The sequence below is a fragment of the Trichomycterus rosablanca genome, chromosome 13, assembly GCF_030014385.1.
Source record: "Trichomycterus rosablanca isolate fTriRos1 chromosome 13, fTriRos1.hap1, whole genome shotgun sequence".
In the NCBI taxonomy this organism is placed as follows: domain Eukaryota; kingdom Metazoa; phylum Chordata; class Actinopteri; order Siluriformes; family Trichomycteridae; genus Trichomycterus; species Trichomycterus rosablanca.
Window position 1 is genome coordinate 14,289,718 of NC_086000.1, and position 27,303 is coordinate 14,317,020.

The 27,303-nt window shown below is 39.5% G+C and overlaps 1 protein-coding gene across 1 annotated transcript in view; it reads left to right on the top strand.

Annotated features, from left to right (window-relative positions):
• prkd1 (protein kinase D1) overlaps positions 1-27,303 on the top strand; it is a 111,692-nt gene that overhangs the window by 44,297 nt on the left and 40,092 nt on the right. Inside the window, exons 2-5 of the mRNA XM_063006890.1 lie at positions 2,546-2,684; positions 12,400-12,531; positions 17,407-17,558; positions 19,446-19,469. Coding sequence (XP_062862960.1) covers positions 2,546-2,684; positions 12,400-12,531; positions 17,407-17,558; positions 19,446-19,469 — 447 coding nt within the window. The remainder of the gene's footprint in view (positions 1-2,545; positions 2,685-12,399; positions 12,532-17,406; positions 17,559-19,445; positions 19,470-27,303) is intronic.

Here is a 27,303-nt window from a genome sequence, read left to right on the forward strand (position 1 = left end):
CTAAATAATACCTGCTCTGTGGGTCCTGACCATTGAAGAACAGGGTGAAAGCAGGCTAAACAGTATGTAGAGAAACAGATGGACTACAGTCAGTAATTGTAGAACTACAAAGTGCTTCTATATGGTAAGTGGAGCTGATAAAATGGACAGTGAGTGTAGAAACAAGGAGGTGGTTTTAATGTTATGGCTGATCAGTGTATATTTATTTATATCCACAAAATTAAGATCTTTTAGACAAAGTTTAGACGTTGCTTTTTAAACTATTTCTCTGAGATATTTGTTCTGCTGTTCATTTTCTTTTATTTGTGGATTCTGTTAAATCTGTCACTTTTAATTCGGCACTGTGTTTCAGCTTATTCTGTTCCTCTGTGTATGACAGCTGTTCTTCATCTACAGATGTTTCCTCACTTTTTCTTAAAATCTAAGAGTTATTTGTCAGTTTGCAGGTGCAGAATCACACCGTTACAAATCACACTGATAAATCTACGTATTATAACGTGTGACATATATATGTCAGCCCAGCTTTATACTGAATGGCAGGTTTTGTATATAAAATGTTTTTTTTAATTGTACATTCTGTAATAAAATGACTTCACAATTTATATGGCACATTTTGTTTCCCTGCTTATGCCATGACAGTATTTTATTAGTAAAATAATCCAATTTTTTCTTGGCACATGGTGCATAAATGATGTGCAGAGTAATTACTGTTTAAATCTACGTTTCTTGGATTTTTTGTATGTGAAAAGAAGCAATAATGGGCTCAGTATGAGCATGCTGAATGAATGGTGTAGCGTTGAAGGAGAACTTCATGCAGTGCTGCTGTAACTCAGCCCAGCGGTGATCAATATAGAACGAGGCTAGCAGGTCGTTTCCCCAGCAGCCTACATGGGTCAGTCAATATGTTGCTCTTTTTTCTGACATTGGATTGATTGTGAGACTGTTTATCCATAAAATTGTTTAGGAAGTGGGAAAAACAGAAATAAATAAAGGAGAGTTTGAGCTGTGTTTGCTGTTTTTGGTGACTTTAAGATAAGTAGGTAACAATAAACAACGGAATTAGAAAATGTATAGCCCTTTGACATTTTGAACACTTTATTGTGTTGTGGATTTGATTTTGAATGAATATAATTGCAATACTTGATTAATCTACACCTAATCATTCATAATAACCTAAAAATGTTTGTAGTTTTATAAAAAAAAAATACAACCCCAAATCAGAAAAAGTTGGGACAGTATGGAAAATGCAAATAATAAAAAAACGCAGTGTTTCTTACATGTTCTTTGACTTTGATTGCAGACAGGATGAACCTGAGATATTTCATTTTTTATATGCTCAGCTTTATTTCATTTATTAATAAACATCCATTCCTGCATTTCAGACCTGCAACACATTCCAAAAAAAAGTTGGGACTTTTATATTGCCATTCCTTTTCACCACACTTAAAAGACGTTTTGGCACCGAGGATACCAAGTGATTTAGTGTTTCAGCTTTTATTTTGTCTCATTCTTCCTGCAAACACGTCTTAAGATGTGCAACAGTACGGGGTCGCCGTTGTCACATTTTTCTTTTCGAAATTCTCCACACATTCTCTACTGGGGACGGGTCAGGACTGCATGCAGTTCTTGGTCCGAAGCACACGGTGTCCAATTTTTCCAAAAAAGACCTGGAATGCTGATTCATCTGACCACAATACACATTTCCACTGTGTGATGGTCCATCCTAGATGCCTTCGAGCCCAGAGAAGTCAACTCCGCTTCTGGACATGGTTTTGCACAGTAAAGTGTTAAGTGGCATTTGTGCATGCAACTCTGTATTGTAGTGCTTGACAAAGGTTTGTCAGAGTAATCCCTCACCCATGTGGTTATATCAGCTATTGTTGAGTGGTGGTTCTTGATGCAGTGCCGTCTGAGGGATGGAAGATCACGGGCGTTCAGCTTGCACTCTTGGCCTTTATGCACTGAAATTCCTCCTGATTCCTTGAATGGTTTAATGATATTATGCACTGTAGAGGAAGAAATATGCAAATCCCTTCCAATCTTTCTTTGAGGTACATTGTTTTTAAACATTTCAATAATTTTCTCACACATTTGTTGACAAACTGGAGATCCTCTGATCGTCTTTGCTCATCAAAGACTCCTTCTTTCCTGGATGCTGCTTTTGTACCAAACCATGATTACAATCACCTGTTGACATCACCTGTTTAAAATCGCATCATTATTTAGTTTTTTCACCTCATTACTAGCTTTAAACATCTCCCGTCCCAACTTTTTTTGGAATGCGTTGCAGGCCCGAAATGCAGGAATGACTTTCATGGGTAAAAAAGATTGAAAACAACTGACCACTGGCTCGTTCGACAGCCCATTCCCAAATCATGTGCTTAATAATGATGTCTTTCATCCATTTATTGTTTGTTGGACATTATGAATCATTTGGGAATTTCTGTTTTTTTTATTTTAGTGACTTCAGGCACAGTTAGAAATGTAAAATTTATGTCAAATCCTGCAACACCTGATTAACACACCATTATTTTTTTACTTGCAGTTTCCAGAGTGTGGGTTCTATGGGATTTATGACAAGATCCTCCTTTTCCGACATGACCCAACTTCTGACAACATCTTGCAGCTGGTTAAGAGTGCATCCGACATCATGGAGGGAGACCTGGTGGAGGTAGTGCTTTCAGGTAAGTGAAAAAATAGTTTCTTTTTAAATCTGTTAATTCTTTCATGATGTATGAAACACAACTAATCAGATGTTTCAAACCACCATATTACCACTACATTACATTTTCATTGGTAATTTGTGCTGAAATTAAAGGATAGATCAACAATTGGAGACAATAAATCATGGAACTAGAGGTTAGAACATGTAACCTAGAGGTTAAGGTACTGGACTAGTAAGCAGAAGGTCGCTGTTTCAAACCCCGCCACTGTTGGGCCCTTGAGCAAGGCCCTCAACTCTCAATTGCTTAGACTGTAAGTTGCTTTAAATAAAAGCTCGGCAAAAATGTAAATGAAAATGTAAATAGAACTGTTAACTGAAATACAAACTAAATGTTTGATTGATCGTAATAGCTTGTTTGCAGAAGTAACAGCTAAACATTCATAAAACTGTTTATTTTCTACAATAGAAATCAAATATTGTTTGGAATACTTATTCCCAACACTGTTGCAAAAGTTCCCATAGATGTGTTTTACTTTCACCCTTCTGTCTATTTCACCACATAGCAGCTTGATATTGTTTAAGTTTGGAGACTGTTCCAGACATTTAAATCCTACTGTATCATTCTTGTCTTTTAAGGTAGTTTTGACATAATTTTAGAGATCAAGTCAATTTTATTTTTATAGCGTATTTTACAATGGATTGTCTCAAAGCAACTTTACAGAATCCAGGACCAATAGACCAAAAACCGCTGTTAAGCAAGCTGAGGGCAACAGTGGCAAGACAAAACTCCCTTGATATTACAGGAAGAAACCTTGAGAGGAACCAGACTCAGCAGAGACCCCCATCCTCCTTGAGTGGTGTGGAGAATAGTTTAAATAAACAGAATTTACACAAATCATACATATACAAAATTAAATTGAAATAAAAGTTATAACTAGCAAAAAAAAAAAAAAAAATTCAGTCCAGTCTGTGATAAAACTATGTTTTAGGTCGGTGTAATTGTCACTGGTCTTTTTTCTAATTGTCTAATTGTTAAAAAGTATGTAGAGAAACAAATGGACTACCTTTTAATTGTTTTACATGTTTTGGTTGGAGTTCTGAAAGCTTATACACTGATCAGGCATAACATTATGACCACTTCCTTGTTTCTATACTCACTGTCCATTTTATCAGCTCCAATACCATATAGGAGCACTTTGTAGTTCTACAATTACTGACTGTAGTCCATCTGTAGTCTCTACATACTTTTTTAGCCTGTTTTCACCCTGTTCTTCAATGGTCAGGACCCCCACAGGGCCACTACAGAGCAGGTATTATTCAGGTGGTGGATCATTCTCAGCACTGCAGTGACACTGACATGGTGGTGGTGTGTTAGTGTGTGTTGTGCTGGTATGAGTGGATCAGACACAGCAGCGCTGCTGGAGTTTTTAAATACTGTGTCCACTCCCTGTCCACTCTATTAGACACTCCTACCTAGTTGGTCCACCTTGTAGATGTAAAGTCAGAGACGATCGCTCATCTATTGCTGCTGTTTGAGTTGGTCATCTTCTAGACCTTTATCAGTGGTCACAGGACGCTGCCCACAGGGCTCTTTTGGCTGGATATTTTTGGTTGGTGGACTATTCTCAGTCCAGCAGTGACAGTGAGGTGTTTAAAGATTCCATCAGCATTGATTTGTCTTATCCACTCATACCAGCACAACACACACTAACACACCACCACCATGTCAGTGTCACTGCAGTGCTGAGAATGATCCACCACCCAAATAATACCTACTCTGTAGTGGTCCTGTGGGGGGTCCTGACCATTGAAGAACAGCATTAAAGTAATTGTAAAACTATAAAGTGCTTCTATATGGTAAATGGTGCTGATTAAATGGACAGTGAGTGTAGAAACAAGGAAGTGGTCATAATGTTATGCCTAATCGGTGAATAGTTTGTTATGTTTTTTTACATAGCTCATTGTATCACTGTGCCACCCAAATGTCCCTTCATGAGTGACATTTAAAGACTGATTTTGTTCATTTAAGGCCAATATCTAACCACCTGAAGGTTTTGTACACCTATTGATAAAAAAAGCACAGACGAGACCTAATGACCTTGCTCTTCCTCTGCAGTTGGACATTTGACATTTCCTCTAAACTAATTAGATTATCCATCCAGCATCATCAGGGCTTACTTATAAACAAATGACTCAGACCTTATAAAAATGATTTAACTATTCTGTGACTGTTTGCCAGTCGCCAGTCATTGAGGTTTCGCACAGCAACACAACACGAAATTTGTTTGCTTTTTTTGTCATTTGGCGTGTGAGAAACTTGACGCCCATCCAAATACGACTACTGCAAACTTGTGAAAGCCGGAGCTGTTTCACCCAGGAGGGGGAAGTGATGGAGGTATCGTGTTTGACACTGCTAAAGTGTTTTTACAAATGCTGGAATGCCTACCTTCTTCTTCCTTGCACTGTGCTATGACAGGTAATTGAGTGGAGTTTGTTGTGAGGAGATAAAGAAGGACTGACACTTCAGTCTGCCTCCTATTGACTGGTTTAGTGTGTTAGTGTGTGTGTGTGTGTGTGTGTTAGGGCTGGGCGATTTTGCCAAAAAAGAAAAAATCTCGATTATTTTTAAATTATTACGATTCTCGATTACGATTTCGATTTTTTTGTTCTTGCATAATGCAATTGTACAAAGACTCAAATTTCTTTTTTTTCTTTTTTTTTTTACATTTTAATTTAAAAGACTGCAGAAGTGCGAAAATAGTAACAGCACCACCGATAATTATTCTTTCAAGGAACTCAAACTTTATAACAATAACTGTATAACAATAATTAACAATAATTAAAGCAAAATAGAAATCTGAATTAGCTATATCCTTTATAAGAATAACTCACAAACAACTTACTTTAAATAATGTGCAGCATAACCTCCTTACATCAAGAAAAGTGCAAAACCATATAAGTTATTTAAAGATTTCTTAAAAGGAACACGAGCCTGTTTACTGTTTCCACCACTGAAGTGAGTCTGTATCAGTATCTACACTGGGGAGGTATCAAGTAATCACTCAGCTCAGCTTTGATTTTGTCCTCTTGTGATTGGGGGGGGGATGGAGGTCTTAAGATCTGCTTCTAACAATATAGACTACAATTCCCATGCTCCCACGGACTCTCACGTGATTATCACATGTCCCCGGTCAGCCAATCCTGATCGTGCTCATCGGCTCCAGAGTTTTGATTCATTTCAGCTGTGTTCGATTCAGTGAATCTTAATTAAACTCTTCTGATCGTGTTTGCGCTCCTTATTACTGAATCTAACCGTTACCGTGTATGACACTTGTTGTCTTCCGTTTACTGTATTAGTTTTCGCTGATTTTGTACACTGTTTTTGCATTTTTTATATTAAACTTTCCTTGATATATATTCCGCGAGCGTCTGCTCAGTTTCTGCCTCGTGACATGTTAGTATTTTAATTAAAATATAAAGTATGTAAACAATCGCGATTGTCACATTTCTAACATCGGGTGAAAACGGTCACTCGAATTAACCGAATTAATCGTGAAAATCTCCCAGCCCTAGTGTGTGTGTGAATCTGTGTCAGTGTGTGTGTTGGGGGATTAAGTGATTGGTATGGTTAGATGTGAACACTCTGAGAGACAAGTTTTTGGAAAAGGAAGCGACACTGCTTATCAGTGCACTGGGCAGGTGAGCAGACAATAGAATAATGAATTTCTGTACTTTCTAAAAGTAATTTATGTGTCATTTTTCTAACAAGCAACTTAAAACATATAAAGTATACTGTAAAATATAACCCCAAATCAGAAAAAGATGGGACAGTACGGAAAATGCAAATTAAATAAAAATGCAGTGTTCCTTACATTTACTTTGACTTTTATTTGATTGCAGACAGGATGAATCTGAGATATTTCATGTTTTATCTGCTCAACTTCATTTCATTTATTAATAAACATACATTCCTGAATTTCAGGCCTGCAACACATTCCAACAAAAGTTGGGACAGGGGGCAATTTAGGGCTAGTAAAGAGGTGAAAAAACTAAATAATGATGTGATTCCAAACAGGTGATGTCAACAGGTGATTGTAATCATGGTTTGGTACAAAAGCAACATCCAGGAAAGGCTGAGTCTTTGATAAGCAAAGATGATCAGAGGATCTCCAGTTTGTCAACAAGTGCGTGAGAAAATTATTGAAATGTTTTAAAACAATATCAAAGAAAGATTGGAAGGGATTTGCATATTTCTCCCTCTACAGTACATAATATCATTAAACCATTCAAGGAGTCGGGAGGAATTTCAGTGCGTAAAGGCCAAGGACGCAAGCTTAAGCTGAACACCCGTGATCTTTGATTCCTCAGACGGCACTGCATCAAGAACCGCCACTCAACAATAGCTGATATAACCACATGGGTGAGGGATTACTTTGGCAAACCTTTGTCAAGCACTACAATACAGAGTTACATGCACAAATGCCACTTAACACTTTACTGTGCAAAAAAGAAGCCTTATGTTAACCATGTCCACAAGCAGCGTCGACTTCTCTGGGTTCTGAGGCATCTAGGATAGACCATCACACAGTGGAAATGTGTGTTGTGTACTCCGGACCAAAGATGAAAAGGACCATCCAGACTGTTATCAGCAACAAGTCCAAAAGTCAGGGTCTGTCATGGTATGGGGCTGTGTCAGTGCCCTTGGCAAAGGTCAATTACACTTCTGTGATGGCAGCATTAATACAGAAAAGTACATTGAGATCTTAGAGCAACACATGCTGCCTTCAAGACGTCATCTTTTCCAGGACGTCTATGCATTTTTCAACAAGACGATGCAAAACCACATGCTGCACACATTACAAAGGCATGGCTGCGGAAGAAGAGGGTACGAGTACTGGACTGGCCTGCCTGCAGTTCTGACCTGTCCCCAATAGAGAATGTGTGGAGAATTTTGAAACAGAATATGCGACAACGGCGACCCCGTACTGTTGCACATCTTAAGACGTGTTTGCAGGAAGAATGGGACAAAATAAAAGCTGAAACACTAAATCACTTGGTATCCTCGGTGCCAAAACGTGTTTTAAGTGTGGTGAAAAGGAATGGCAACAATGGTAAATGCTTTACTGTCCCAACTTTTTATGGAATGTGTTGAAATGCAGGAATGGATGTTTATTAATAAATGAAATGAAGTTGAGCAGATAAAACATGAAATATCTCAGGTTCATCCTGTCTGCAATCAAATAAAAGTCAAAGTAAATGTAAGAAAAAGAAGATTTTTTTGTTCTGATTTGGGGTTGTATCACAAAAACAACACAGGTAAACACAAAATACAGTTGTCAAATGTTCATTTTATTTAACAAAGCAAAAAAAGTGTCCAACATTAAGTGACTAAAAAAATGGAAAGCATGTGTGACACACACACACACACACACACACATGTATTTTACTTCTGTTAAGTCAGCACAAGGTAGGTTTTCTGTGCTACTACTATTTCCCTGAAGCATTTAATGATAGTTTACAGGTATTCCAAACTTGCAGACATATTTTGGCCTTTAAACAAAAGGCAAAACAATAATTTGAATGAATTGAGGCAATTTAGCCAGAGAATGGCTAATCAGAACGTATTCTACTTGAGACGGGCTGTGGGGAAGCCATGTTGGAGAGGAGGAGAAGGGCACGTGCTGCATCGAGCAGTCCTCCCGCTGCGTTCGCCACTCAGCTGCTATTGGTCCGCCGACACGCCGCCAACAAGAGCCAATCAAAACACTCCACCCAGCCACTAAAAAGCCACTCTTTCATTGCACAATTTGCAAATGTAAATAAAGGCTGGGTTTGTTTTGGTGGATTGGTGGATTTGAAATGTCCACACCACTCATTACAGTGCCTTGAGAAGGGATTTGAGACTACGCATTTTAACATAAATGTTTGTTGGAATTTTGATTATTCGACTAGGAACCACAAGTCTGAGTCCAAATGGGATTCAGTTTAACAGTCAATTTAATGCATCTTAGTGACAGTTGGTGTCCCAGCAACCATTACAACAAACTCCCAGTTTGTTGACAGAGTTTATAGGGTTTTCTGATTTATGTAGTGTAGCTGTAGCTTCATATTTTTCTTATTGTTTATTATGGACTGAAATAGGCTATGATTTGGGCGCTCAGGTGGCGGAGCGGTCAAACACGCTAGCACAACAGAGCTGACATTTCGAACTCAGCTCTGCCATCCGACTGGGCTCGGCTGGGCCGCTACTTAACCAACAATTGGCTGTTGTTTATGTCAGGGGTTTTCAACCCCTTTAGGCATGCGCCCCCCTTCGTGTGCCGAGCACGACTTGCGCCCCCCCCTCACACCACGCCCCCCTCCCCTTGGTGGAACAGCACTCGGTTGCGTGTACCAAGCGCTGCTTCCGCTGCCCCCCCCTCCCCTGGATAAGGCACGGCTCGAGCACGGATGCCAAGCACGGCTTTTGCCACGCGCCCCTCCCCTTAGTGGACCACAGCTCAATCGCGGATGCCTGCCGCGTCCTCCGCCAGTTTCGTGTGCCACCGGTTCATAATAATAATCTCGTAGTGCCATTACGACCAATTACGACCTCTGCTGACTGATTGATGGTGCCTGCACAGAGTCTAGAAATAATGCGTTCATCAGGGTCTGGCTCTCCGTACACAAAGCTGATCCGCATATGAACTCGCCTCGTGCAGGTACAGTCGGCTACTGCACATGTGTCGGAGGGGGCGCGTGTCAGTCTCCCTTTCTTCAATCAGAGCGGGGATCGCCATGAGTGGGGCGGAGGCATAATACAATTGTGTAATTGGATGCACTAAAAGTTGAGACAAAAAAGGGGAGAAAATTCATAAACAAAAAATAAAGGCTATGATACTCTACCATACTCACAAAGATGGTTTTGATGGAAATCTCACTTTAATTGCTCCACCAAAAAACACCAAAACACCAACAATGTTGGGACAAAATAAGAGTTCTGCATTCTACCATAAGCAGGTGAACTGGTAACAGATGAGGGAATCATGATTTGGTTTAAAAGGAGCATTCACCAAAGGATCAGTCTTTTTAAGCAGTGATGGGTTGTGGCTCACCACTTTGTGTGATATGTCTGAAGAGAATTGCCACTTACTTAAAAAAGAACACTTTTCAATGTAGGATTACAAATAATTAAGTCTTTTATCATCTACTGTCTATAATATTATGGAAATCTCAATACATGTAGTGCAATATATATGACCTTTGAGCTCTCAGGTGATATTACATGAGAAACCATCAAGCTACTGTAATAAATGGCTCTGAGATTTCTGGAGCTGAGCTCATCTCAGGTGGTCTGAAAAACAGTGGAAGTGTGTGCTGTGGTCAGATCAAGGCCACAGTTCAGCTATTTATTTATTTATTTTACTTTGAATTATCTGTGGCTAAGATAAAAAGGGCCATCCAAACTGTTATAAGTTAAAGGTGCAAAAGCCAACATCTGTCATGGTATGGGGGTGCATCAGTGACTTGTATATGTGTGAAGGTTTTATTCACACATACACAGAGATGTATATTTACATTTTAGAGTGACACATGCTTTTATCAAGGGACGTCTTTTTTCCCATGATTATTAGCCAGATAATGCCAGGCCACATTCTGTACACACTACATTAGTGTGGTTTCATAGACACAAAATGCAAGTGCTTGACTGGTATACCTGCAGTTCAGGTCTGTCCCCTGTTGAAAATGAATAGTGCATCATGAAGAGGAGAATCAGATAATGATGACCACAGACTGTTGAGCAGCTGAAGTTTAGGATTAAGCAAGAATGGGCAGAAATTCCATTTCCAAAGTCTCATTAATTGGGAAGGTACTGGAACACAGTGCTAAACACACCACTGTCCAAAACACGCCAGGTATTGTCTGATCTCTGATTTTTTGCAGTTGAGGCGGGTATATTGCTGCTCACGCCTCCTCCAACCAGTGTGCAGCCCTCAACGGAACCCTTTTCCACCCATGCACTCTGCACAGGTGCCTCTATCCGCCAATAAAGACCCCGTTCACATATTCCAGTCATCTCTCCATGCAGGCAGGACAATTATGCCTGCTAGATGGTGCCCTGCCGACTGGTGGCAGCGCTAAGTTTCAGAATTTGTCCGCTGGTGTGCTAGCCGAATATCCCGCTGCATCACCTGGGTGCCTTTAAATTTGTTTATATTTACAAAATACAATAAAGCTGATCAGTGAACATTGGAAATATTTTATTTCTAATTTTATCAATTAAAATTAAAATTTAAGAGCATTTACAAATCCTTGCTTTTAACAGATCCTTGCTTTTATTGTGTTTTACAAAATGTCCCAACTTTTCTAGAAATGGGGTTTCTAGATTTCTAGCTAAAACACACATTCCCTTAGAAAGGTTTATTCCTATAAAAAATTTTCTTCCCTTAGAAATTTAATGTTATAATTAAATAAAAAAGAAACCAATGCCCAGAGCAAGTCAGTGCCACAGGGCTTTAAATTGGCTCCTTTGTACGCCTGTACCACATTTAGATTGCCCAAACAAAACTCATAATTAATTTGCCCATGACCATCAACCCCTCTCAGGGAGCAACTAATCTCGAGCCCATTAACCTTAATAGACAGGCGCTTTGCTAATGCGTGCAGAAAAGGGTCGAGCCATCAAGAACGGGTCCTTTGACTTTGGCCAGGACTCCCGTCCATCTGCACCTCCGGAGGCACAACTCCCGCGAGGGCTGCCCCGGGAGAGGAGATGTTATCGAATAAAAATATCTCCCTCTTCACCATTTGTTTGCCTTTTTCTTTTCAAAAACTTGTGACATGTTTATTAGTAATGCCTGGGATTTTTGATACTGAATTCCCTTAAGAAGTTTAAGATCCAAATGAAATAATACATGAGCACAGTGAGAGAAAAAATATTAAATATACACTGATCAGCCATAACATTAAAACCACCTCCTTGTTTCTACATTCTCTGTCCATTTTATCAGCTCAAACTACCATATAAATGTGCTTTGTAGTTCTACAATTACTGACTGTAGTCCATCTGTTTCTCTGCATGCTTTGTTAGCCCCCTTTCATGCTGTTCTTCAATGGTCAGGACCCCCACAGGACCACCACAGAGAAGGTATTATTTGGGTGGTAGATCATTCTCATCTGGCATCCGGCGTAAAAATTGTGCCAAATCGATGCGCGGATCGTGATCCACCGAAGAGCCGACCCCGCAACCGAACGGGACAAAGGCCAAGGAAAAGAAGAAGAAGAAGAATGAGAATAATTGAAGAATAATTATGTAAAACCTATGTACCTCCACTTTTTTTCATATATGTTCATAAGCATAGACTTTATAAAGTTCCACAGATTTCTGCACTGTTCTTTGTTAAATTTGGGTCTATTGAGTCACTTCCTTTCACCATCTTTAGCTTTGCGTGTTGAGCTGTTGGTGTCATACCTTTGTAGGACACTCACCCTTGGGAACATTAGGAACAGTACAGTGTCTGCTTTATCAGAAGACAACTTGACTTGTCTTAAAATGATGACTACCCTGTTACTGTTATCTGTTACTGTGTATATGAATAATTAGTCATCAGTTAAACAGTTTATTATTGAAAATCTAATCTATTATTTAAGCAATATAACAATACATGGCTTAGGAATATAAAATGTATGTTATATTAAATCTGATGTTAAAATGTTAAAATTCTAATAATTTTATTGTTTTATTAAACCCATAGCTTCAGCTACAGTTGAGGATTTCCAGATCAGACCTCACTCTCTGTTTGTTCACTCGTACCGTGCTCCAGCGTTCTGTGACCACTGTGGAGAGATGCTGTGGGGTCTGGTTAGGCAGGGACTGAAGTGTGAAGGTAAACTCTACATACACCACCATCCTATAAACAAGCCACAATCCTTACATTATTTTAATAATCTAATAATTTGTGGAATTGAGTTTATGTACATGTATATTCACTTCTACATTTCTATTTACTGAGAAACAATTAGCTCACACTCAAAGTCTTTATTAATGTAATTAAATTATTGTATATTATATTTACTGGAGTTTCTATAAAACATGTATTGATTATTGTGTTATTCAATTATATGTTTTATATGTATAATGTTGATTAATGGCTTTTCTTCATAATTTGTAAATGTAGGAACAAAGAAATATAGTTTTACATTAATATAGTATTTAACACTTTATTACTTTATTATTGCAGTAAGTCTGGGTAAGGAAGGTAAGTCTTCAGCAGTTAATGCCAAGTTCACACTACACAACTTTCCAAGTCATCAGGTCGCTGTACAGTTCACACTACATGACTAGATCTCTTGTAATCGGGAGTCTTTCAAGTTGGTGTGGGTTTCACACTACACGACTGATCGGTGATAGGGGGTTTCACACTACACCATCTATCACCAACTGGAATCGCAGGCGAGCTTTTCTGGTCTCCCAAACTACGTTTTGTCACGAAAACAAACGCAAGAAGTGACGAAGGGTTTAATGATACCACGTCCAAAAATGCACATCAACAAGTAGCGAGCGATCAAAGTTTGTTCGCTGATGTTCAGAGTAAAAGCAAGTAGGACAAATAAATGAATCTAATTGAATTGTGCTCATTAGAGAATGATATGGTCAAAAATACTGTAAAACTTTAGTGTGTGCCCCTGTCCCACCTTTTTACAACTCCTCCCCTGCATTTCCCCTCAGCATTATGCAGTGTCTTGCATTCTGACTGGCTGTTTGACACCGCACTCATTGCCAGTCGGCCGATTTAAATCCAGATATCTAGCAAGCTAGATAACTATCTTCAGTCAGAGCCGCTCGGATCGAGTTGTTGAGCAGTTCACACATAGCAATTGAGAGCCGAGTTGTTCCCGAGCCGGCAAATCTAGCGCCGACCAGTCGGCAAGTGAAAATCAGGGCAAAAATCGTGTTGTGTAAACTAGGCATCAGTCTAATATGTAGACTAACCTACAATGATATCCCATTTGATATGTGTGTGAACAATCACAATTAGATGAATAGACAGATGCTACATTTTATGCAATCATTTATGTACAATGGACATTACATTCAGAACAGAATTAATCTTAGGTCTGGATGTTGAACGCAGACTGTTGTTTGGTGACACATAATCTAAGCTATAGTATAACATAGCGTAATTATTGCTTTATCCTAAATAGTACCTCGTTGGGTCCATCGCCTACCTGGAATGCTTGGCTCAAGGCAAGCATACACCTTGGACAAGGCTGTAAGACCTGTTCATGTCAGTGTATTACACACTTACTTACTCACTGACAACTAAGGGAAATTTAGAGCAGCTAATTCACCTTCTGTGTGATTTAAAAGGTGGGAAAACTGAGATACTCCTAGGCAACCCTTATGGTCACAAGAAGAGCACGCCAGGCTCCTCACATACAGTGATGAAATGTTTGCACCCAGGTTGGAAACCGGGTCTAAGGCATCCACCCACACTACCAGTGATGACACAGTTGCCTATTCAAATTGCCCGGTGTTTTAGTGAATTAGTAAATGTGTGATTAGTAAATGAGTGCACAGTGCCTTAAATGGACTCCGTGTGTGTAGGGTGTTTTCCTGCTTTGCGCTCAGCTTTTTGGATGTGTTCTGTGGACTTCTTGTCCACAATTACATTGACAATCATCTGCTAAAAGTCTTTTTTTACAAAATGCCCTGTAAACTCTTTATTAAGAATTGCCAGTTTTTAGAATCAACTTTTAATCAGCTGGTCAGGGTTTTTCCTGTCATTGTAAATTTAAATTCAAATGTAAATGTTGTATTTAAATTAAAAACAAATGTGTCCAAATGACATTAGTCTTACTTAGTTCTTTTTTATTTACTGTACCTGCACAGTAGATGTACGTCCCGACCCGCCATGCCTACTTTGGCTGACAGGTAAAAGAGGCATAGGCGATCCAAAGGGTGTTTTAGACTTTCCCAGCACAGAGCATTCCCAGCACCTCAGTAGCTTGACTCTATACATCTAAGTATTGCTTCAAATGTGTACCTTAGACTCTTGACAATTCTTCCAGAAGAGCATTTGTGAGGTCAGACACTGATGTTGGACGAGAAGGCCTGGCTCGCAGTCTCCACTCTAATTCATCCCAAAGGTGTTCTATCGGGTTGAGGTCAGGGCCAGTGCAGGCCAGTCAAGTTCTTCCACACCAAACTCGCTCATCCGTGTCTTTATGGACGGACCTTGCTTTGTGCACTGGTGCACAGTCATGTTGGAACAGGAAGGGGCCATCCCCAAACTGTTCCCACAAAGTTGGGACCATGAAATTGTCCAAAATCTTATGGTATGCTGAAGCATTAAGAGTTCTTTTCACTGGAACTAAGGAGCCCAAAACCTGAAAAACAACCCCACACCATAATCCCCCCTCCACCAAACTTTACACTTGGCACAATGCAGTCAGACAAGTACCGTTCTCCTGGCAACCGCCAAACCCACACAGGTGGCATCCTATCACGGTACCACGCTGGAATTCACTGAGCTCCTGAGAGCGACCCATTCTTTCACAAATGTTTGTAGAAGCAGTCTGCATGTCTAGGTGCTTGGTTTAATACACCTGTGGCCATGGAAGTGATTGGAACACCTGAATTCAATGATTTGGATGGGCAATATAGTGTATCTTGCTAGTTCCCTTGAAGAACTCTCCAGTATTTGCTTCTGGGGACTCACATCCTTTACTAAACTAATTTTGTACTCTACTTATATATTGCATAGATTGTTTTTTTATTAATGAATTCTTGTCATTATAGCCATGCTTCTACACTTACCCTGAATCAGTTTACTTAGACCACTCACCATCCAGGCTAAGAGGTATTATCAAAATGTTAAAAAAGGTTATGATTACTTACTTTATTATAAACAACATTTGTTTACTCAGTAATCATATTGACTTTAGACTATATTTTGGGTCTGTTTGAAAACCTAGTGAGCTGCCTACCTGTCTACTGCCTACATAGGCAGCTGCCTAAGTAGAGAGGATTCTAAGAAGTCATCGACTTATTGTGGTTCTTACTCACACCAGGGCTTAGATATGAGTTAGAATCCACATCGACACATACATTTAGAGTACCTGAGCTGTCTAGTTGGCCAACTTGTCCTCCACTATGTCATGTCAGTTTTTTTTAAGCTGGTATTGACAAAGGGCATAGCAGCATTTGGGTCATCAAACGTGTGGGAAGTACCATCTGATGAAGTAATCTTCAGAATAGCTGGATACAATAGTTTGAATTTGATGCCAGAACATGTGTGCAGCTGCCGCTTCACTGCTCCAAAGGCGGCCCATTTCTTGGCAATGGAAGTAGTATAGTCAGCAAAAATGAAGATGATTTTTGTTCTGGTACCGTAAAGGTGTTGAGCGAGAGAGTGTAGGATCTCATTTCGGACATGGAAAAAGTGCACCCTAAACACAAGAGGACGAGGTGTGTCACCGTCTTTAGGTTTTGGACGCAAAATGCGATGCGCTCGGTCTAGTAATGGCACCTCATCTAGGCCGAGAAGATCCGTTAACAACGAAGCAACGAAGTTAGTTGGGCGTTGGCCTTCTATGCCTTTGGGTAATTTACCTAGATGAATGTTATTCTCCTAGATCTTCCTCACATTTGTCCATTAATACACTTATTTGGGATTTAAAAGCATTAACCGTAGCCTCGATTTCGGTTAGCTTGCCGCTATGATCTGAGTATGCATGCTCCAGGTCCTTAATAGTGTGTTCATGTGCGTTGATCTTGAGTTTTAGATGTTCAATTGCCCTCCTTCGCATCGAACTGAAGCAACCTCTTCATGGCAAACCGATGCCAGAGAGTCAATCCTTCCACAAATGTCATGTTTTAATGCCTCCAACATATCCCGAAGTTGAAGAACTCGACATGGTTGATCCAAACTTGCAAAACAGCCCCACGATGTGCAAAATATGTAACCTAATAATAAAATAAAATAATAATAATAAAAAAAAAAAAAAAAAAAAAAAAAACTGCAATAATTAATAGAACTTTTTAATACTACATGGAGTGACCGGGAAAAGTGTCCCACTTCCTCGAAACCTTGAGCCACCCCCCCCCCCCTTTCTCGACTTACAAGACTTATATTCTGACACGCTACTTAGACAGCGATTACATCAGTTTTCGCGTACTAAGCGAACACAGTTAGCCTTATGCCATTTAAACCAATGGGATGAAGTGGCACAACGCGCTAGCATGTCAGCTAACATCTTCCCCCTGTACCGAAAATGGTTAAATTCTCACTGACAAGCCTGATTTAACAAATAAATAACACATGTACATAATTATACAAATTAAAATTAGTTGAGAGCTTGTTGCTCTGCATTCGTCCGCCATACTTTTTTGTGAGAAAAGTTGTGCCTCACTGAATGCTGGAATTGCCATTACCGCTAAGGCAGCATCAGATGCTCCCTTGTTACTCAGTCAAAATACTGTTCAAATTTAAGGTGCCTTACTAGACAGCATTTTAAGGTATCTAAGGATCTGAACAGCCCCCTTCTCGGGAGCGTGCATAGGATGACATCAAATGCTATCTATGTAGAGAGCTCCCTAGGTTTTCGAACAGACCCATATACTTATTTGACTAACATTAGGCTTGTAAATGTGTTACACACTTACACTTGTATTGCTTGATGTCATTGACATGATAATGACAAAACTAATTCTTTAGATTTAAAACTAATCCTTTTTTCTTTCGTTGTTGTGGGATAAGGTTGTGGACTAAACTACCACAAGCGCTGTGCTTTTAAGATCCCAAACAACTGCAGTGGTATTCGGAAACGACGACTGTCAAATGTGTCCCTGACCAACACTCGATCTGTATCAGCTGAAGCTTCATTAAGCCCCTCTGATGAAGCTTTACTGGTGAGTCTTAATACTGCAATTTATAATCTGTAATGTTTATTGTTTTATTATTTAGGATTATCTAGTGTTAGACTAGTTTTATATAGGCACAACAAACTGTTTAAAAACCAAACCTGTGCTATGTGAATCAGTATTTATCGTGATTTGGGCTGGTTTATTCATTTTTTCTACCTTGTATTAGATCGTAAATCTATCCATTGCAAACACATTAGTAGATAATTAATATTTATTCAACAAAACAATATTACAAGGTTTAATTCCTACAGTTTTTACAACCCCAAATGAGAAAAAGCATGAAAAATGCAAATAATAAATAAAAAACAGAGTTTCTTACATTTACTTTGACTTTTATTTGATTGCAGACAGGATGAACCTGAGATATTTCATGTTTTATCTGCTCAACTTCATTTCATTTATTAATGAGCATCCATTCCTGCATTTCAGGCCTGCAACACATTCCAAAAAAAGTTGGGACAGTAAAGCATTTACCACTTTGTAATGTTGCCATTCCTTTTCACCACACTTAAAAGACATTTTGGTACCGAGGATACCAAGTGATTTAGTGTTTCAGCTTTTATTTTGTCCCATTCTTCCTGCAAACACGTCTTAAGGTTTTGTAACAGTACGGGGTCGTCGTTGTCACATTTTGCGTTTCAAAATCCTCCACACATTCTCTATTTGGGACAGGTCAGGACTGCAGGCAGGGCAGTCCAGCACTCGTACCCTCTTCTTCTCCAAAAATGCATGGACGTCCCTGGAAAAGATGACGTCTTGTAGGCAGCATATGTTGCTCTAAGATCTCAATGTACTTTTCTGCATTAATGCTGCCATCACAGAAGTGTAAATGACCTTTGCCAAGGACACTGACACAGCTTCATACCATGACAGACCCTGGCTTTTGGACTTGTTGCTGATAACAGTCTGGATGGTCATTTTCGTCTTTGGTCCAGAGCACACGGCGTCCATTTTTTCCAAAAAAGACCTGGAATGCTGATTCATCTGACCACAATACACGTTTCCACTGTGTGATGGTCCATCCTAGATGCCTACGAGCCCAGAGAAGTCGACGATGCTTCTGGACATGGTTAACATTAGGCTTCTTTTTTGCACAGTAAAGTTATAAGTGGCATTTGTGCATGTAACTCTGTATTGTAGTGCTTGACAAAGGTTTGCCAACGTAATCCCTCACCCATGTGGTTATATCAGCTATTGTTGAGTGGCGGTTCTTGATGCAGTGCCGTCTTAAGCTTGCGCCCTTGGCCTTTATGCAAATTCCTCCCAATTCCTTGAATTGTTGTTTTCACCTCATTACTAGCCCTAAATTTCCCCCGTCCCAATTTTATTTGGAATTTGTTGCAGGCCTGAAATGCAGGAATGGCGGTATATAAAGTAAATGTAAGGAACACTGCATTTTTATTTTATTTGCATTTTTCGTACTATCCCACCTTTTTCTAATTTGGGGTTGTAGTTTATAATTGTCTAAAATCTTACATTTAAAATCCCTTGGTTAGTAATTGACAACTATTGGACAGATGTAAACATTTACTGTGTTTTTTAAAGTTTTTATCACAATATTTAATTTAGGGTGTCATAATGCCATGTAACAGCTGCAGGCTCCCATGAACCTGAGTTTAATCCTCACATTTGCAGAATGACTGAAAATTTGACAGGTGTTTTTACAAGGTACATCCTCAAAAATGCTACACTTACAGTACCTGAGAGAGTAAGAAATATAGGTGAATAGATGGGCACCTGGTTTAGGATGTATTTTTGCCTTTAACCAGGCAGATTCTGGACCAGTTAGGACTAAGATTGGGATACAGTTTACTGGTAATAAAAATATATATAATTATGGTTTAATAAATATAATGTTTGCTTTTTTAACAGTCACCTGTCAGTCCCAGCATGGAGGTAAGTACAGAAAATATTTATTCATTTTAATTTTAGTAACATTTACCTTCCAGGCTTTTACGAAATAACCAGTCAATAGTCAGAGATGTCAGTTTTAAAAATAGTAAATAGTAATAGGCGGAAATGAACTGTTTCTCTGTGGGGTTTGAAGTATTTAAAGGTGTTGGAGTTTTTTTTCAGCCATCATATGGCAAGCTTCAAAGCTCTCACTCCCAGAGGTTACGACATTTTATCTTGACACTAGAAATGCTGTGATACACACTTGAGTTTGTTTAAAAGAAACTGTTAATAAACTGTTGACTGCAAAACCCAACATCTGCTGCACCCACTTTACCTTACTAAAGCCATGTTAGAGCAGTGCTTTCTCATTTGGTTTTAAAAGAACTGCCTTTCTACTTATTAAGGTTAAATCTAGGGCTGGTACTCTGTATCGGTATTGGTCCGATATTGGCCCAAATCACTGGATCGGATATCGGAAGGAAAAAAGCGGGTAATCTGATCCGATACTGTTGCTTAATGTAAATAACACTTAATGTAAATAAGGCCATTGTTTGTGTTTAAAGCAAACAACAGACGAAGATACGTTCCAACAGAGTGCCGTTTATTGCCAGCTCACTCGGCAACTGCCAACTGATGACATCATTAACATGTGCCACTGATCTACAACTCATCTGCAATGGCCATTCAGAAATTAAAACACACTGATCTACTTAAACTTTTAGCATTTAAAAAAATCATCTACTACTTCCACATCTAAAAAACTGTTTAAACACAATAAAAATCTACTACTGCCACATCTAAAAAACTGTTTAAACACAATAAAAATTGCTTTATAAATGATAAATCGCTCACCTGAGATAAAGAAAATCTTGTCCTGGCTTGGAGATATTTCACATCCTCAACGATTAATCCATTAGTGTTTTGAAATAAAACAAATTACACCGTTTCCTGTTTAGCCACAGATGTCCTCTTCAAAATCCAGCAGGGTTTAATAATCTAAAAAAGTGACAGAACTTTAATGGAAAATCTCAACTCTGTGTCAATTCTAATTGGTCCAACGCATTTGATTGACATCCACATCTTCCAATTGTAGACACTTTGGACGACACACCGTAAAGCGAGATGTGTCACGTGAACAACATCTCGAATGTAAGTGAAACCAAAAATGCTGCTGAATGTTCTGTGTGTATAAGTTAAAATAAAAACAGCAGTTTTGCATAAGTGTGATTAGTGCTGGACAATAATTCGATATCGATATATATCGCGATAGAAAATGTTTCAATAACGGTGATATGATTTTTAAACAAATTCGATCGATATGCATATGTATTACACTCCGCTACAACACGGTGGATATTAGCGGCAAAATTAGTTCAACAGCTGTGAGTGAACGAGCATCCACAGTTAAAAAAGAAGCAGTAGAAATAGTTGATAAGAGAGGAAAGACTAGACTCTTTTTTTCTGTATTCTTTAAGCACATCATCTGCTGCAGCAAATTCTGCAGCAACTCTTAAGCACTTTTTATATTCTTTATCCTGGTTGAGCACTTTTGTTCGAAAATGTTATAATGTTATAAATAATAATCAGTCCATGTTGTGGATTAAAGTTAGTTAAGACCAGAGGTGGAAAGTAACGAATTACATTTACTCGCGTTACTGTAATTGAGTGTACTTTTTTGTTTTTTTGTGTACTTATACTTTTTAAAGTAGATTTCACAGCCTGTAATTTTACTTTTACTTAAGTATGTTTTGTATTAAGAATTGTAATTCGCTACATTTTAAATAAGATCCGTTACTGAGTAAAATAATAAATGCTAAAGAAATCGCGTCTGGGAAACTGCTGCAGTGAATTCTGCGACGGGGAGTCGGATCTTTTGTCTCGGTTCCTTTTAAAGAGCCGTATATATACATAACGACTCCCAGAAGCGCGAATCGATTCCTTTATTTCAGTTTAAAGGGCCGTTCAATAGATTCAAATAATTCTACGACACATCACTAGTGGTTATACAGTTTGAAAAAGTTTTATGGGACTAAAATGACACATTACACATCCCTAAATGTTTTAAATGTTGTATCAACATGTTTCTTCTATTATATTTCAATTAAAAACAACTATTGTGAGATTTATATCCACTTGTCCTGTTTGCATTACACAGAAGAGACCCCCCCCCCCCCCCCCCCCCGCTGTTAATAAAGTAACTAAGTAACGTTTACTCTGAGTACATTTTAAATGAGTTACCTTTTACTTGAGTAGATTTTTAGACTAGTAACTTTACTCGTACTTAAGTAAAAATTCATTAAAGTAATAGTACTTTTACTTGAGTACAATATTTTAGTACTCTTTCCACCTCTGGTGAAGACATATGTTAATATATTATATTATATATTGTCAAAGCTTATGTTTTTTTGAGAATGATGTCGTGTTTTTGTCTGTATACAAATGCTGAATACAAGTAAAAGGTGAAAGCTAATTTATTTGTATTATTATTATTATTATTATTATTATTATTATTTCTAAAATATTATGTAGTTGTAAAGGGTGAGATTTCATAGACTTTGCAAATAAATTTTTCAGAGGTTCGCAGGTACAGCCTTTCAATGTTGGTGTTCCTGGCAGTTTTTCTGACATTTGTATTATTCATATCGATATCGGAATTATATCGTATCGACCGAAATTAGGAGTTATATCGTGTATTTTATATCGTTATATCGTATATTTTAGCCATATCGTCCAGCCCTAAGTGTGATGTTGTAGGTTCTATATTATGTATATTGTTATTTAGATATCTAGTTTAACCATGGTGCAGTGAGACGTGTATTATTACTGCCTAGTGGTTTGAGAGGAGAAATTATGGTATCGGATTGGTATCTGTATCGGCAGATACTCAATTTGCAGTATCGGTATCGGACATAAAAACGTGGTATTGAGCCAGCCCTAGTTAAAACTAGGGATATTTAATACCACTTTTTAATACTGATGTTCTTGTAGAAGAACCTGAGTTAGGCTACAGATTCACATACGTTCGCACTGACTAACACACCTAATCGCCCAGTCAGCAGTGGTTAGTATTCGACTTGGCTGTTTCTTGAGTACATTGAAACAAAGCATTCGACTGATCCATAGTGAAATACTGTACAATTTAACACAAATGTGGAGAAGTAATTATGAAGTCCCACACCAAACTGACAATACAACTTTGGGAATGCACCAATTTCTGCAAACAACATCTGTTTACAACTTCCTTGACTATTTTTAGTGCTGCATTTATAGCATTAGTTAACAGTATCACTCAGTGGCTCTCAACTGTGAACAGCAGTAAGTTACTACTCCTACAAAACCACTAGACTTATTAACTTTAATGCCGTTTGTCATTAAAGTCAACATAAGGTTTGGTGGTGGGTCAGTGATGGTCTGGGGAGGCATATCCTTGGAGGGTCACACAAATCTCCACGTGATAGCCAACAGTACCCTGAATGCTGTTAGGTACCAAGGCAAAATCCTCAGTCATTGTTAGACCCTGGGTGCAGGACAATGCCTGGCCTCATGTGGCCAGAGTGTGTAGGCTGTTCCTGGACGATGAAGGCATTGATGCCGTTGACTGGCCCTCACCTTCCCCAGACCTGAATCCAATTGGGAACCTCTGGGCTTTTAGGTATCAGTGCATCCGACACCACCACCACAGAGTTGCACCACAGACTGTCCAGGAGCTCACTGGCACCCTGATCTAGGCCTTTGAGGACATCCCCCAGGACAGCATCCGCTGTCTCATCAGGAGCATGCCCAGACATTGCTCGGAGTGCGTACAGGTGCATAATGTTACTACTGAGTATCATTATGATTTGCCGTGATGAAATTCACAGAAATTGAATTGAGATTGGATTGAATTTGATCCAGCCCTCCATGGGTTGATGATTTTGGTTCCCACTGACTGTTGTTATGTCATTTTGTTCTTAACAATTACACAATTTATATCAGTTAAGATTTTCAACTTGAATCTTTTGTTCATCGAGATCCGATGTGTGATTTAAGTGTCCTCTTAATTTTTTTGAGCAGTGTATATTCATTACAATATGCTCAGGTTCAAAGTTTCCAGGATAGGCTTATTACTATCTACTACACCCTGATCAGGGTAAAGCGCTAAGTAGAACTACTTGTCCAGAACCTGTGCAGTGGCCATGGGTCAACAGATACTGCCCATCACACCTTTAAGCTAAGACTCTACCTTACTTTCCACAGAAACTCTAACAATAAAGCTCCAGTGAAACAGTAAGATACACCGATCAGCCATAACATTAAAACCACCTTCTTGTTTTTACACTCACTGTCCATTTTATCAGCTCCACTTACCATATAGAAGCACTTTGTAGTTCTACATTTACTGACTGTAGTCCATCTGTTTCTCTGCATGCTTTGTTAGCCCCCTTTCATGCTGTTCTTCAATGGTCGGGACCCCCACAGGACCACTACAGAGCAGGTATTATTTGGGTGATGGATCATTCTCAGCACTGCAGTGACACTGACATGGTGGTGGTGTGTTAGTGTGTGTTGTACTGGTATGAGTGGATAAGACACAGCAGCGCTAATGGAGTTTTTAAACACCTCACTGTCACTGCTGGACTGAGAATAGTCCACCAACCAAAAATATCCAGCCAACAGCGCCCCGTGGGCAGCGTCCTCCGACCACTGATGAAGATCTAGAAGATGACCAACTCAAACAGCAGCAATGGATGAGCAATCGTCTCTGACTTTACATCTACAAGACCAACTAGGTAGGAGTGTCTAATAGAGTGGACAGTGAGTGGACACGGTATTTAAAACCTCCAGCAGCGCTGCTGTGTCTGATCCACTCATACCAGCACAACACACACTAACACACAACCACCATGCCAGTGTCACTGCAGTGCTGAGAATGATCCACCACCCAAATAATACCTGCTCTGTAGTGGTCCTGTGGGGGTCCCGACCATTGAAGAACAGCATGAAAGGGGGCTAACAAAGCATGCAGAGAAACAGATGGACTACAGTCAGTAATTGTAGAACTACAAAGTGCTTCTATATGGTAAGTGAAGCTGATAAAAATGTGTGTATAAACAAGGAGGTTGTTTTAATGCTGATCTGTGTAATTGGGATGCTCAAGTGGCAGAGCAGCTTAATCCACTAACCAAACCCTAATGCTCGAACACTAAGTCTAATGCACTAGCCAGACAAATTAGTCAAATGTGCTAGCCAAACCTTCAACATGGAATGCTCAGCAGACACAATTGGTCAGGCATTTTATCCACTCAAACTGTTTACACTACTAATTTAAAGGCTGGGAACCTGCATGTACCTCATGTTAAAAATTGGCAGCGATCTGTTCCTCTCAGATGGATGACGTCTGAGAGAATTTGGCTGCATTTCCTCTTTTCGCAGAAGGTTTGTTGGTCTTACCTGGGTCAATCTCTTTTATAGCCATGACAGATCTGTGTGTATGGCAGCATGTGTACTGCTCACCAGAATAAACTAAAGCTGTCAGACAAGCCAAGAAATTGCTGGCAAGAACCAGAAAGCTCAAGAAAGCAAAATGAAACAGCACTCCCCTCCATTACCCTGCAGAGGAGGGGTGAATTCTGCTTTAGAAAATATATCACCCACAGTGTTGCACAGTATTTACACGGGATTACTGTATTTATTACTTATACAAATCAAATCAGATAAACATTTAACATTCTACCCAAAAATATTAACACACACAATATTGTAATGAGTTGGTCTGTCCTAGAAAAATGCTCCCAATGTCTAGCTCACATAAATCAGAAGCATATGTCACAAGATCCTGGAAAAAATCATGCATAAGACTGTAAAACATCCAAAATAATTTATATATATGTATATGTATATATGTATATATATATATATATATATACAGTGTATCACAAAAGTGAGTACACCCCTCACATTTCTGCAAATATTTCACTATATCTTTTCATGGGACAACACTATAGACATGAAACTTGGATATAACTTAGAGTAGTCAGTGTACAGCTTGTATAGCAGTGTAGATTTACTGTCTTCTGAAAATAACTCAACACACAGCCATTAATGTCTAAATAGCTGGCAACATAAGTGAGTACACCCCACAGTGAACATGTCCAAATTGTGCCCAAAGTGTCAATATTTTGTGTGACCACCATTATTATCCAGCACTGCCTTAACCCTCCTGGGCATGGAATTCACCAGAGCTGCACAGGTTGCTACTGGAATCCACTTCCACTCCTCCATGATGACATCACGGAGCTGGTGGATGTTAGACACCTTGAACTCCTCCACCTTCCACTTGAGGATGCGCCACAGGTGCTCAATTGGGTTTAGTCCATCACCTTTACCTTCAGCTTCCTCAGCAAGGCAGTTGTCATCTTGGAGGTTGTGTTTGGGGTCGTTATCCAGTTTTCGAAGGGAGGGGATCATGCTCTGTTTCAGAATGTCACAGTACATGTTGGAATTCATGTTTCCCTCAATGAACTGCAGCTCCCCAGTGCCAGCAACACTCATGCAGACCAAGACCATGATGCTACCACCACCATGCTTGACTGTAGGCAAGATACAGTTGTCTTGGTACTTCTCACCAGGGCGCCGCCACACATGCTGGACACCATCTGAGCCAAACAAGTTTATCTTGGTCTCGTCAGACCACAGGGCATTCCAGTAATCCATGTTCTTGGACTGCTTGTCTTCAGCAAACTGTTTGCGGGCTTTCTTGTGCGTCAGCTTCCTTCTGGGATGACGACCATGCAGACCGAGTTGATGCAGTGTGCGGCGTATGGTCTGAGCACTGACAGGCTGACCTCCCACGTCTTCAACCTCTGCAGCAATGCTGGCAGCACTCATGTGTCTATTTTTTAAAGCCAACCTCTGGATATGACGCCGAACACGTGGACTCAACTTCTTTGGTCGACCCTGGCGAAGCCTGTTCCGAGTGGAACCTGTCCTGGAAAACCGCTGTATGACCTTGGCCACCATGCTGTAGCTCAGTTTCAGGGTGTTAGCAATCTTCTTATAGCCCAGGCCATGAGAGCAACAATTCTATTTCTCACATCCTCAGAGAGTTCTTTGCCATGAGGTGCCATGTTGAATATCCAGTGGCCAGTATGAGAGAATTGTACCCAAAACACCAAATTTAACAGCCCTGCTCCCCATTTACACCTGGGACCTTGACACATGACACCAGGGAGGGACAACGACACATTTGGGCACAATTTGGACATGTTCACTGTGGGGTGTACTCACTTATGTTGCCAGCTATTTAGACATTAATGGCTGTGTGTTGAGTTATTTTCAGAAGACAGTAAATCTACACTGCTATACAAGTTGTACACTGACTACTCTAAGTTATATCCAAGTTTCATGTCTATAGTGTTGTCCCATGAAAAGATATAATGAAATATTTGCAGAAATGTGAGGGGTGTACTCACTTTTGTGATACACTGTATATCAGCCATACCATTAAAACCACCTCCTTGTTTCTACACTCACTGTCCATTTTATCACCTCCACTTACCATATAGAAGCACTTTGTAGTTTTACAATTACTGACTGTAGTCCATCTGTTTCTCTGCATGCTTGTTAGCCCCCTTTCATGCGGTTCTTCAATGGTCAGTACTCTCCCAGGACCACTACAGAGTAGTGGTGTGTTAGTGTGTGTTGTGCTGGTAGGAGTGGATCAGACACAGCAGCGCTGCTGAAGTTTTTAAATACTGTGTCCACTCACTGTTCACTTTATTAGACACTTCTACCTAGTTGGTCCACCTTGTAGATGTAAAGTCAGAGACGATCGCTCATCTATTGCTGCGGTTTG